General features: G+C 41.7%; 1 protein-coding gene across 10 annotated transcripts in view; it reads left to right on the top strand.

Annotated features, from left to right (window-relative positions):
* Positions 1-1131: 1131 nt before the first annotated feature.
* magi1b (membrane associated guanylate kinase, WW and PDZ domain containing 1b) overlaps positions 1132-14772 on the top strand; it is a 134958-nt gene continuing 121317 nt past the window's right edge. For 6 of the 10 annotated variants that reach the window (XM_044170483.1, XM_044170460.1, XM_044170451.1 and 3 more), the window contains exon 1: positions 1133-1974. In XM_044170483.1, coding sequence (XP_044026418.1) covers positions 1677-1974 — 298 coding nt within the window. In that variant the 5' untranslated portion in view covers positions 1133-1676. Of the gene's footprint in view, positions 1975-14772 lie in introns of all 10 variants that reach the window. The other 4 variants (XM_044170479.1, XM_044170470.1, XM_044170485.1 and 1 more) reach the window with 3 other exon arrangements.

Genomic DNA, 14772 nt, shown 5'->3' with positions numbered 1-14772 from the left:
GCAAACACACACTCAGTGCAAGAAAGGGGAGGTTTCACCCACACATGAAAACATAGTGAACCACTTGTCTAGCCTGAAATGCAGGAATCCTGACAGGCAGGATCACAGGTATAACCCCCGGCTGAAGGTAATTATCAAATTAGCATTTCAGTTAGAATCATCATATCAAGTTTGTTGAATGAATAACTCATTTGAGTATCAGCTCAAGAATGGCAATTGCTTGACAAAAATCTCCACAGAGAAGAAAATATTGGCAATAGGAATGTCTGACAAAGACATCACAATGCATTTCATATTTAATGAATGAATTTTAATAAGATAAAGATTAAACTATAATCTATTATCTAAGCCAAAAGCTCTTAGAAAAAGATACAGCCAAGATAGCCCTTTCTGCTCGGAGCACAGCGCATGCGCTCATTGCAATACTGCTGCCTTCATGTGCTCTTTGCAGGCTCCGACTTCCGATATACAGACTTAAAAATGTCAGTGCCCCAACTCTGTACCATGCTGATAGCCTACTGTAAATTAAACACTATATAGTCTATTAATATAAATGGTGCACTATTTATACTATCTACAAAAAATAGATCAGTGTATTGCTTTGTCATGTGGGCTACTGGGCATTAGAAATTGTGCTTATGATGTAAAATTACATAATATATAGAGATTAGAATATGCATTTCAATTGATATATTGGTTATTTATTGTTATCTGAACTGTTGTGGCATTTAACAAAAGGATATATGTGTTGTCATTTTTAAGTACCCTATAGGCTGTAATTCATTTTGCATGTATAGCCTATGCTTCAAAACATGGTTAATAAGTATATAGTAGACTCAGATTTCTAAAATTAAAATTAGATTGAATGTTTTTTAAATAAAATAATAATTCCATAAAAGTATCGCATTAAAAGATAAAAAAAGATACATTTACATACATTTGGTCAGAAACAGTTAGATCACACATCATACAATATATTACTCAAAATTCCGAAACGTCAGTGATTTCCACCTCTATTTTACTTATATGATACTAATAACATTTCCATATTGTAACAGTAAGTACACCCACATTGTTGTTGGGGGAACCTACCTGGAACTTTTCGACAGCACTTGAATGCAGCACGGACAGCAACACATTCCCAGCGCCACAGCAGCGCAGAGTGGGAATGAGATTCAGCTAAGTACACGAGAGCGTCGTACCTGGCTAAACGAGCCGAGGACGGTGTCAGCCACCGACAAAGTCAACGGTCGGAAACGGAGAGAAAGAGTGCAGACGCTGTTAACTGGAGAAAAGAAAGAAACACAATTTAAAGTGAGTTTATAGGAACAACTGAGAGGATTTAAAAAGTGGACACGAGACGTGAGTGGGACTGTGGCAGATGTAAAATGACATCGATAAAGGGGGATTAAACTGCAGGGATGTTAAGAAAATTATGAAAACATTAGCTGCTTAGTAAGAAGTGACTTCAGAGCTGACAGGAATGGCTTGATTCCTCACCCCGGAGAGAGCGGTGGGACAGTAATGTGAGAGGCACTCATGTTTCTGTGGAAGAGAAAGAAAGTTTGCTGCCCTTCACTCGGATACAAGTCTAACGTTACTTTCTGAGAGGCATTGCTGCTCTGACTATTTCTCATCCCAGTGGCAGAGCCCGTCTTGGCTCATAACTGTTCACAATGTCCAAACCCGCGCTAAAGAAAAACCACTGGACCTCCAAAGTGAACGAGTGCTCCGTCTCTAAAGATGCCCGTGGTGACTTGAATGTGCCACTGCGCGGCGGCGCGGAGAACGGAGAGTTCGCCTACATCGGGCAAGTTAACGAGGATGTCGTGGTTTACAAAAGTGGGAAATTAAATGATGGGGAGCTGCTGCTGGAGGTGGAGAATCTCTCGATTTCGGGATTACCCTTGTACGACGTACAGACAGTGATAAAGAACTGCAGAGGTCCCGTCAGGTTGAAAACTGTCAAGCAAGGTAAGCAGTTGAAGAGGCAGCGGCACACGCAAAACTCCGTTCAAACCTCTGCCCTTTAATGTTGCCCAGTTTTCTGAAAAATGACAGGGTTTGAAAATGTTGTGCCAAGTCTTTCATCGAAACAGAAGAAAGCACTTCTCAATTCGGCACACATAAGATGTACACTTAAGCTTAAGAGTTTATCAAAATAAGAACGTTTAAGTTGGCGTTCTGCCGGTCATCTTGAAGTTTGTAGGCTAATATGTTGACATAAGTTCTGCCAGGCGAAATATTGGTTTATCGCACTGAGGAGTGGGTGCCAAAACTTCAGGAAGTCGTTTCATTGTATACCTGTCGATGAGCAAGGCCACGTTAAATTGACAGATTTTTGAATGACGTTTGGCTGGTACTTTTTTCCATAGGTCTACTAGAGAAAATACCACCTGTCGGGTCCAGGGGGATGGAAACAACATAGGTTCACATAGGCTGCATTATTTATTCAGCTTCCCTTTTGTTCCCTTTTGACACAAATGTCAAGAAAGCATTGACACTAATGTGTTAGTTTAATCATATCCTTACAGGTGTCACTCATCCCATTACTTTAAAGAGAATTAATATATGCTAATTAGGCTGAACCTTCATGTAGGAGGCCTGTAGGAATACCAGGTGATGCCACAGGATGCTATATACAACAGCATATGAGAAGGTCACTTTTCCTTCAATTTTGAGTAAGCCAGACACATTATATGAAAGAAAGAAGTGATCATTAATTTACACAGAGGCCATAAACAAGCAGATAATACGCAAAGTCTGAGTCTGCCTGTGTCTGTTTTGGCTGTGTTGAGTCCTCAAACAGGCTAGACAGGCAACACTTCTCTAGCACCTAACCGGAATGGGAACGTCGGCCACCTAACAGAAACACAAACATCAGGCCAGCGTGGCTGCTCTGGCTAGTTCATGGTCAGCTTGACTCAGCAGGGCCGGACAGTCTGACACTGAGCCACTCTGACAGGCTCCCAGCATGGCAAAGCAGACTGCTGAAGGAATGCTCGGAGCCAGCCTTAGCCACGCTGACTTCCTGTAGAGACAGACAAAAGAGCAGCAACTCTTCAAGGACAATTTCACATATTTATAACCTGTGAACGCTGGCAGCAATATTGGCTGGGCAGCGGGCTTTTTAAAGGCGCTACATGTACAATTTAACATCAGCATCTCCCTCCATATCCCATTGTGTGTCACCGCATTAATGTAATGTAAAGTGAAGGAGAAATCCTTCAACTGAACATGTAAATATCCTGTTTGGGATGGGGAGCATTGGGACTAATGGAAAACGTGGTCCAGCTCTGACAATGCCGGAAGGTAAACCAGAGGCAACCACCATCTCTACCTTAGCCTAATTTGTTTACAACAGTGCTCAGCAGTTGCGTGCTACACCAGCAGATATCACTGATAAGTTCCTGCTCTCTGATTGAAGGTTTGTTAGCCAGTCACCTACTGTAGTTTTTAGCTAAAATTTACAAAATTTCTCTTCAGCATGTAGCAACTTTATGCTAACTTAATGTCACATAGTTGGAAGTACTTATTTTAGAAATAAACCGTAATTCAGTATGAGCACAAATAAAACAAAGTAAAGTTAAAGAAATGTTAAGCTCCTGCACACAGGTGATTTCCCTTATTGGCCAATTAAACCTCTACTTAGGTCGAAGATGGGCGGAGCTATGCTGGTAATTATGTGATGTCACCAAACTCAATAGGCCATTTTCACAGCAGACATTTTGACTTGTCATAGTAGGAAAAGCACAGGTGTTACTAATAATATTAACGATGGCTCAGTTTTATTCAAATGTCCCAGTGAGCCGTGACAGCAGGCAAAATAGCAGGACCGTCATTCGTTTTGTTGTTTACACCTGTGCTTTTCCTACTCTGACATGTCAAAATGACTTTTGTGAAAAAGGCTTAATAAATATGATAAAGGTGTAAGCTGTCCTGCAGGGTCCGAAATTAACAACCGCCCAGCGCCAAATACGGGTAGATTTTCCGTTTGGCGAGTAAATCTCAGAAAGCTATCCACCACACTGGCGGGTAAATGTTTCTACCAAAATAGTCATGCAATTTAAAAAAAAAAAAGCAAAAAAAAAAAGCTGAGAGTCTCTACTGCGTGGCATTGGTGTCATTTACGTGCGCGCTGCTTCTGTCCTCGAAACTGACCGTCTCGAGCGCTCCTAGTTTCGCGGCACAGTTTACCGTACGGGACATCAGATACTCCGCTAAGCTATCACTTGCCGCCGGCCTGCTGCTACAACCTGGTATCACGCTAAAGCGTGTAACACACACGCTGGTCCACCGTGGCAGTGTCACGTTTTCAACACGTTCTCATCAAGTTAGTAATAATAAATATGCAACGTCTGGTTAGACTTTCAAAATAAAGCTTGCTGAGAAACATTTCAGGTGACGGTCGCAGTTTGGTTAGGTTTAGGCCCCAAAGCTACTTGGTTAGGTTTAGAAAAAGATCATGGTTTGGGTTAGAATAAGTACTTCCTTAAAACAATCAACGTTGACTATTGGTTTCACACGGGAAATGAAACCCAGTCTCACTCTCAGTCTGTAAACTCCCACTCAATACTGAGAAGAGGTCTAATTAAGTGAAAAATAAGTGAAAACACCTGTGTTCTTGATTCATAGGGGTGAAGGGGCTTTACATTAGTTTGAAACGCTGGTCTTGTTGTTTTATAATTGATTCTACACATCAAAAATGATCATTTAAACACTCATTTACTTTGAGTTTTCAGAATATCTATATTTTTGTTCATGCTATGGCACTTTAGTTAAGTATTGTTTACTAGTTTCCAGGCGATTCTAAATTTTAGCTCGCCTTCTCCCATTCAGTAACTGCAGGGATAAAACTCTTGCAGCAGGAGAAAACAGCAATAGACAAATCTTAGTGCCAAGTGGTGGATTTCTTTTTCAAAAGTTTGCCTGTTGAGTGCTGGATTTAGAGCGCTTTTCTTGAATCTTTCTCATTGTGCGGCATGTAAATAGGACTATCTTATCACTATCTGGTCATTTCAATTAACACTGGTGTAAATACTTTTGAGGGAATCACCAATGTGAATTCAGAATTTAAAAATGATGTCCATGTTACATCAGCCAGTGGTGATTATGTACCCCCCGTTCTCTGTGCAGTTTGTAATGACTTTAGACAATAGGAAGAAACTCACTTCTCACTTTAAGCCAATCAGAAGCCTCACGCTCCCAGCTCCCCCCTTTTCCAATACCCATCTGGGGATGTCGGTTGTCACCGCCATACAACGTCACATGATCAGATTCCATTTCAAGTTTTTAATAATTCACGCTGCCTGGGAATTTCCCTCCCTAATCAGCCTTAATTGGGAAAATATGCTTGGCAACAAGGGCCATCTGTAAAATCGAAGTGACCTAATTTTACCTAGAGCTTGTGCCATTTTCTCACTTTAATCAAGTGAGATGTGTGGAGAGGTACTGCTGCAGTGTCTTGGCTCGCTGATATTCACAAAGCATTGACTGCCGCCCGCAGAAAAAGACGTGTTGAAAAGTGTTAGGTCGGGACACTCGGCACTCTGTTCAGACCTGTTAGCACACACACATGCATGCTCACATACAGACACACACATACTCACACAGGGTCATTTCTAGTCTGAGCTGATAAGAGGCTCTAACCAGTTCTGCTGCAGAGATTGTAATGTTTGCTTTGGGTATCAGTGAACAAGTACGAGACACACACACACACACACACACACACACACACACACATTTATTGCAGATCACACACCCTGTGCACTGCTACTGAGCCCAAGTCCACTTCACTGTCTCTTCTCATCCATTGATCTACACCATAGACTGTATATGTATGTATTATATGTAGTCAATGATCTACTCACGAGAGACCACCACAGCAAGAGGTGAGGACAGGAAGTCGAGCTGCCACGGGAGCCGGGATGTAGCCTACAAGCAGGGAGCTAGTGGAGTTTATTTATTTATAACATTTTTCCCTTGTAGATATGGGCACAAGTGAAATAGTTAAAACTGCAGTGAAAAAACGTCTGTAGTTGGGCCAACATTGTGTTGAAGTACAAAACAGATTTTTCCCCTGTTATTTCAAGGGCAGCGATGCTGGAAATAGGACAGTGGCGCGAAGAGTCACGCCGCAGCGCGTCCACGAGTGCCGGCTGCCACCGGTGTGGGGGTTGTACATAGAAAATATTAGAGGCGGCTGTTTTTACGCGTGCCGTTCGCCGGTGGTGTGTTTTGGCCTTAAATCTGATAAACCCCGGAACTGCTTTATGGATAACCTTCATAAGAAGATGACCTAGTGCTCCGCATATGCAAAACGATCACAAACACATGCTTGTACAAACACACAATCACAACAGAGAGGTTTCAGATTGAGAGCAGGTTAGTGTCATGCTCTTTCTGGTGTTAGTACACGTGTTGGGTGTGTTAATAAACAGGGAAATATCTATGATAGTGTGAATGCGTGTTACGGACTAAGTTTGAGATTAGAATTGCTGTGCGTAAAAGTTTCACCGCACAGTATGTAATTTCTGCCACTAGGGGTCTCTCATCACATCAAAACAATAACAAAAGACGGACTTTGATGTCGTGAAGTAGCATGGGATCATGGGAGTTGTTGTCTAAATTGTTACACAACCACCATTGCCGATGAAAATCTATCTGACATGCAGAAATCATGTTCACAGACAAGGTAATGCACTAAAGTTTTACAGGGACAACTTCGGCGACAGAACGTGCAGCATGAGTGAGCAATACAAACAATAGACTAACTAGCCTGTTCGCCGACTTCCTTTCTCATGCTCTGACGTATCATCTGGTGTTTCCTGTGTTATCACGGAAATTATAGCAATTAGAGGGGTAAATGGGATATGATGCCATCGACAGGCGACCAAATGCAACTCGCCGCTACCTTGAATAAAAATAGTACACTCAACAAAATATATAACGTAGGTCTAGTCGTTTTTAGACATTTTAATGCAGAAATGTTACATATTATACCTTTTTTTAAGGTTTATGGATAGGTGTGTATTGGTAATATAAGGGGCAAGGGATTGTAGCCAACAAAGGTATTCACAAGCATCGGAAAATAAATGTGTGTGTGTGTGTGTGTGTGTGTGTGTTTTCTGGACATGAAAAATGGCACAGTGGCCCAGAGTTCACGGGTTTCCCCAGGCAGGGGGAGGTATGCTGCGTGTGGGTCAACAGGATTTGCTGCATGTGACCACGCTCTCTCACACACACAAACACACACATTAGAAATTTGAATCCTCTTCATGTAAAACCAGCCGTCGCTCTCCCAAACCAATCAGGAATAGAGGAACTACAGCTTTGGAGGAGTGTATTTCTTTCCTGGCTGCATTATATTATGGAGCTGGTGTGATGAACGAGGCCTTACTAGCTATAAATTTCTGGAAGCAGAAAATATTCTCCCTTTCATATGGCGGTGCGAGTTCCTAACTAGGGCCCTCCTGCTCAAATTTACAACACTGTGTTACCGCATAAACTCCAAGCCCTGTGTGTATGTGTGAGTGTTTCTGGCAGGGATTGCATATGGAAGTATTTATTTCCTTTCTCTCAGCAGGAAGTTGGACACCCCTCCTCGCCACCACTGTTCTTCCACCTTTGTATTCTCTGACAGCGGTGGAACGACTTCACTTCCTCCCTCATAGCCTGGTTTTAGGAAAGATCTCTGGCTTCAATTTCAGGGTGTGTGTTTATGTCTATGAGAGTGTGTGTAGGTATGAGAGCGAGAAAGAGGGAGAGATAGAAGCCACATGTGTACAGTATAAGCATCTTGCCTACTTTGAGCTGAATTTGTGTTTGTGTGTCTGCGCTCAGCTTAAGCTCTGCATTTTAATACAGTGTAGGGACACTCAGTTACCAGCTAAATAGACCATGAAATGCTGTCTCACTAATGCAGCGCTTTTTGTAATGCCACTAAAGAGCTACATATGCACATGTGCGCAGTCTTTTCTCTCGTTTGCCGAAAAATCGTCTTTCTTTTAATTCCAATTAATTAATTAGCTCAAGTGTGGGCTGTTGTATTGAGTGTAAATGGGAATTGGTCACACTTGGCACTTGCAGTTACACACTCTGTCAGAGGAAGAGAAAGACCAACAAATTTACGATAGTGAGTTTAGTAGGGCGGGGGAGGCAGTGAGGCAGTTCCCTTTCCTTTCCTTTTGAAGACTGCTCTTATCCAGTGTCCTCAATTTGTATATATGCACAGAAGAGGAGTGTATATTTCTGAGGAATGCGTCAAGATTTAGACACAGTTGGCAAAACTTCCTGAAGGGAGTCCTGAATACCTTGGAACATAAGGACAGAGGAGAAACAGTTTGTTAGGTATTTTAAACAGTAGTTGACTATATGACATTATGAATAGCTGTTTTTCAGCATGACCTTTACTATGGTCTACATCGGAAATCAAAGCCTCTGCATAGATGTCTAAGGCATCTTAGACATCTTGTAGCTATTAATAAGGAAGTGGGTGAAGACATCGTTGACAGTTTCCCCTAGAGAGCCTTTCAGTCTAATTCTAAACCAGTTCTAAGGAAATCTGTCAACACTCTTTTCTCAGTGGTCAGTTCTTGAGGATTTGTAGCGCAGAGTCATTTAACCGCGCTTTGCTTTTTTCCATTTGTCAAACCATGAAATGCTGAGCTCCTTATGAGTGTCAGGACACACAGGAAAAATTAAAGCCCTAAGCTTAATATCAGGCTGCTTTGGTTCAGTACCCAAGGTGACTGTTAACCTAGCCAAAGTGTACAGTGGGATGAGTTGACAAATCTACTCAAAAGTTCTTCACTTATTCCCACACTGTCAATCCGACTGCTTGGTTAGCATAATCCCCCAGATGGGAGGTGTGATGATGCCCAGTGTTAGTGAAACTAGCCCCCAATCTCAGAGCAGGTGAATGTCGAAGGGTTTTTTGTGAAGCATCCTGAAAATATTCATGTTGTTTTGGTTGCTTAAAAAGTAACTTAACACTAAATTATGTGTCACATTTATTACACTATCAACCAAATGGATCTCGGTCCCATTCTATAGTGTTCATTAAAACCAAAGTAATTTTACTTTTTCTTTCCTTTTTTTCCAGAGAAAATCCAGCAATGTTTTCCTCTAGCCCCCCCCCCCCCGAATTACAAGCTGACGTCACGTTCATCCCCCCATCTGCCCCTCCTAGTACTACTACTATTTTTACTAGTAAGCTAGTAGTTTACAGTTTTGGTCAATGCTGTAGTGTTTGGGGCAGATTTACACCCTCCCTACCACTCATTCACATCCCCTATTCTGTGACTGTCACTCTCGCCTTGTTAAACTAAGCTAGCAGTTCAAACGGCTCTGAGCCAACGTCTCGGTGAGTGTGCGTTTGAATGCATTTTTTTTTTTTTATTTGTGAAGGGGGTGTGTTCAAGCTAAAACGGTGTGTTAAGTTACTGTTTAAACTTTATAGCACCAAGAGTTTTTCAGGTTTAGAGCGTCACGCCTGTTCATCCAAAAATGACTATCAGTACCAGAGCAACCTTTTGAACAGTAAATCAGAATCAGAATCAGAAATACTTAATTGATCCCCGAGGGGAAACTCTTTTGCTACAGCAGTTCACTATCACGTCAGTGCACACAGGAATAGTAGTAGGCAAAAAATATAATACACTATAATACAGGTCAGAACTAAATTAAGTACCAAGTGGGTATAAGTATAAAATACAATATGTGGGTATAAGTATAAAATGCGGCAAATGTGAAGTCAGTAGCTGAGTGGTGAGATATTGTACCAAGGCACCAACTATGCAGTCACTTCAGAAGTAGCTGACGCTTCAGTCTCTCTGCCAGCCTTCACAGTGCACACAGCCTTTACAATGTTTGAGCATAGGCAGTTCTCTTCTGTGTCCTGTGTTAAGTCAGAAATGGGATCAAATGTATGCCTGCAGATAGTAGTGGTGTGCGCACATGTATGTGTGCCCATTTGCGTGCGTGCATGCCAGACAAGCTGACATGGCCAAGTCCTTTCTGTCAGCTCCGCTGCTGTTAAACTAAGATGAGATGTGGTTATGCCTGCAGCGGGCATGACTAGGAAGCAAAATGATGGGATTGGCTGTGGGCATTATTAATATGGCTGAGACTAGACCAAGTAGCAAGTGGATGTGCCCAAGAAAAATGCTGCTAGTCTCTTGAAAAGTTGAAGGTTTTATAAGTTTTTTTTTTTTTAATGTATTTTTTAATTCAGCAGGGACGACTGCACAAAGAAACATAGTTAAGTGCTTGTGCATTTTTAACTCCACTTCATGTTTCTTTAATATCATGTTGCAGCATATTTGACTTATTGAGATACAAGATTGTAAAAAGACACTTGGAAGCTTCCATGGAGTTAATTTGTTGTTGTTAAAGTTAATCGTCAGCTTGTTATCTTTCTAGTTGTGGTACCCAGATAAACTATACTTTATCTCTCAGGCTCTTTGAGACATAAAGGCCTTTCTTCCCCAGTCTGCTTCCTCCTTTTCTTTACCTTTTAATTACGTTCTGGTTGAGGCCTCTGGGTCTGTTTACACAAATCCCATTAATGTAAAGTCTTTGGGAAGCTTACTCATGCACAATTATGTGCACAGACAGACAAAACAAGGGAGTATCTACAGGTTTAGAGAATAGTCTAGCCCTGATTAAGAGGATTTAGACACGAGTCTGTCTGTCCGCGGCAGTGAGCACACATCCACACACAAAGGCCCAAACTCCCGGGGTCTTCCTGCAGTGGCAATTATGCGGCACACAACAATGCCTCGCTGAACAGCACTGCCTTATTCCTCCTCCTCATCTTTCCCCACTCTATTCATCTTGTCTGCTCTCTTTATCGCTCCCCTCTCAAGTCTTCATCTATTCTCCCCACACTCATTCTCGTCTGAATATGGGAATTGTGACGGCTCTTATTAAGGGGCATCCTGTCCCTTTCCTGCTTAAGTCGCCTAATGAAAAGAATTGTCCAACAGGTCACTTCATAGCAGTTATGGATGATAGTGTGTGGCAAAGCACTGAAGACAGCTTTATGTGGGTGGTAGTCACTGTGAAGGGAGAGCGTGGTGGATTATGGGTAAAAGAATTAGCTGAGAAAGATTTGAAGTAAGAAAGACATATTGGTAACATGTGTTAAGGTTTGTGGTTACTGATGATCACTGACGTATGTGTTGAAGTTTCTCTTGATGAACCAACAGTGTTGGTGTTCTTCCCAGAAGTATTGACGCATATGTAGTGAGTGAGGCACTATTGCTCTTAAAAGAATAGTTCAACATTATGGGAAATGGGCTTATTTGCTTTCTTGCTGCGAGTTAGATGAAAAGATGAATTCTGATCTCGCGTCCGTACGATAAAGATGTAGCTGGGGCCAGTAGCCGGTTAGCTTAGCTTAGCATAAAGACTGGAAGCTGTGGAAATCCGTCTGCTGTACCAGCACAGGTAAAGCTCACTAATTAACAAACTATATCTCGTTCTGTACGAATACTGAAGCCTAAAAATGACATTTTGCCACTTTAGGGGGACTATTGGCCATGGAGCAGTTGCCAGGCAACCAACGGACACTCCAGGAGATTACTGCTCCCGGCCAAGAAATAGTCTGGCACGTAATCGTCCGTAAAATGGTGAATTGTTGTTTTCACACTTTTTGTACGAAAGCGAATAAGCGTATTTTCCAAAATGTCTCACTGTTCCTTTGATGTCCCTGAGAAAACAACAGTGATGTGTCATGAATTGCTATTAATTTAGCAAAAATGGTAAGCAATGTTTATGAAATCTCAAAAGTGTTTGTGTATGCGATCTTTGTGCGTTTGTACGGTATGTATGTAGATGGCGAGTGCACTGTTAAAAAGGTGCCTGCAGTTCTCTCATCTGGAAATATCAGCCTGTGTGATGGTGACCAGCGCAGAAGCAGCCGTGATTGGGAAAGCATGTGTGTCCTGCGGTTAGCTGGAAACCTTCAGGACACCAAATGGCTTTGGTAATCTCTTATGATGACAGGGGAGATATGGTTGTGTCATCAGCTTCGCAGGTGGCCTCCTAGTGCTGATGGGTGTTCAGTAATAACTGGTTAGCAGCAAAGGGCCAAGTGACACTGCAACTATTACAGCTATCGCAATTATCTGATGTCCCTGTGTCAGACTGCGCATCAGCTGTTCTCGTGTGTCCCCTAAAGCTGGGCACTCAATGCATGACTCAATCACCTCAGATCCCTGTACCATTCACATTAAAGTCTATTGTTTCCAGTAGTTTCATGACTCTTCAACTTGTGGTGCACACACTAAATGATCCAATATATACTGGGGACCACACACACAAAAGATTCTTTGGTTCTGGTAGGCTCTCTGGTCAATACAGATGTAAAACATGACATGATTGTGCTGAAATGGAGCTTGAGAAGGAAGAGTGGTATTTACTCATTTGTGCCAAAAAAGAACAAAAGAAGTGAGCTACATGCCAAAGTGGGAGAATAGGTCTGTGCATTACTTAATGTTCATGCTGCATTGTCAAGGGTGTGTTATTTTATAAGCCAGTTATACAGTAATATCAGTTTTCTATTCCACATGGTTTCAATTACATTTTGTTTTTAAATCTTTTGGCTGTAGTGAAATCTTTTGGTTATTGTTGCTAAGGTGAAAGCTGCATGCAGCTTGGTTCCGATCTTTTGGCTATTTTGGCTCCAAAAGTTAAAACTGGCCTTAATGTGGGTAAAGTTAAATACATTTTTAGATAGGATTAATCTTATCCTTTGGTATAGTAACTGGGATTGTTCTTGAAAGCCGAAATGATAATTATTTGCAAATTTTATCTGACCCAAGTGGTTGCAAACAGCTCGCAGCTCTGTGACGGGTTTGCTGCTTTGATTGTCTTGGTAGCACCAAGCAACAAAGTTACGCTGTCCCACTGCGTGCGTCTGATAGTGGAACATAAAGGTCAGTATGCATATGAACACTTAAAGGTCAGTACACGTAGTGTATGAAAACTACAATAGAGAGACTTTGTCCTCATTTTTCACAGACAGAAGCAGTCCATACACTCATCATTTACTGTACAGGCTTCATTAAACCAGTACATTGAGGAAAATGTGCCGGCTTACTGATAGAATCTTAATTAGACAAGCAGAGACTAATTAGCAAAGACAGGAAAAGGACTGAGTCTTAATTAAGAGGTCACTGGTGTCCATCTTCTGTCTTCACTGTTGGCATCAGTCACTGATGTTAATGTCTAGTCTCTTGAAGTCACGTCTGTTTATGTGACAACTCCACCACCTTCTGTATGTCAATGTCAGTTTCTCTCAGTCAGTCCAGCAGTAGTATAGCCAGTCTGACTGATGATAGATCTTGGAAGCTTAAGCTAGCGTTACAGCAGTTTACTCTATATGTACATTTTCATACCTTGACTACACATTTTCACATCCTTATGATAATCCTCCTCTTTTAAGAAGTAGATATTGTACATCTTCACCATGACTCTCTCTTATTTTGCCGCACGCCCGTCACGTCCCCTTCCTGAATGGATTTGACATCGAGTTAAATCTACTTAAGATTTGCACCCCCTCCGACAGCAGTTGCTATAAAGTAGATTCAGCGCAGTATTCTGATGAAAGATGAACTTACAAGAAAACTCATCATTTGAGTGGGGGTCCATTTGCTTTTATAATTCAAGAACATGTACTACTATATATGACATACCAGCCAAACTTAATGCAACACCAGATTCAACCATTTTACAATCAGCTGACAGCAGAGAGGCTTAATGGGGCCTTTCTCTGTTATATTGTCAGGACTGTATTGTACTCAATGACTCAATTCTAATCTGTTGTGGTTTCACTATAATATTCCTGTTGGGGTTCACAGTTTTGTCGAGGTATTCCTCTAAAATGTATTTTAGGATTTTTTTTGTAAGCAGCATGTTGAATGTCTAGTTCCTTTTCATCGCTGATGTTATATAGACTTGACACCACGAAATTCTGGCGTTACTGGCTTAAATTGCTTCCCTATGCTGCAGTGAGCAAATGTTATGAGACAGAGACGCTTGGCTTTATACTCAAGTTTTAATATTTTAAGCAGAAACACCCATTTCTCACATAAATGTTGTAAACAAATTCCGGAGCCAGCCACTCTAGACTTTGTTGTTGTAATTAAAGTAAAACAGGCCTTGCAAAAATTCTAATGTACATTACAAACCACTTCCCTATTCAGAGAGGCTGTACTATCAAACTTGTGTTCCTTTGGTAACCAAATGATCATCCTAATCTATTTGAAATCACATTTCCCGCTCCACAGTGTTAAATAGTTCCATGTTCACGGTGTGGCTCACTGAATGACCAGCGTTTATAGAAAATATAACAGTAGTGACAGTGTGGGAAAAGGTACACTGGTGTAGGTTTGTGGACCACGTGTCACCGCTAGTAGTGGCCACCGTGACGAGCCTAATCTGAAACCCATGTGGAAATAGTGCCATACAGCCTTGTCATCATGCCTGCATTTTCAGTTCATCTAGTGACTGCTCAGCAGCACATTGACTCACTGTCGCTGGTCTTTGATGGAGGCTTTGTGAAGCTGAGGTTTGCCACGCATAGCATAATGTTGATGCTATTTGCAAGGCTTTTATGTGGGCATCATGTGATTTTTTTTTTTTAGCTGTGTGTTGGGTCAAATGAGCAGGATTGTGTGTGCCGCGTCTGAATTCCATTTGTCACTTGGTAATGCCCCACTACTATCACTCATTGCAGCTTTAGATTCACACACACACGGCAGACAT

Source organism: Siniperca chuatsi, linkage group LG2 (genome assembly GCF_020085105.1).
Source record: "Siniperca chuatsi isolate FFG_IHB_CAS linkage group LG2, ASM2008510v1, whole genome shotgun sequence".
Lineage (NCBI taxonomy): Eukaryota > Metazoa > Chordata > Actinopteri > Centrarchiformes > Sinipercidae > Siniperca > Siniperca chuatsi.
Note: the sequence above shows the minus strand (reverse complement) of the source record. Positions and strands in the feature narration are given on the sequence as shown.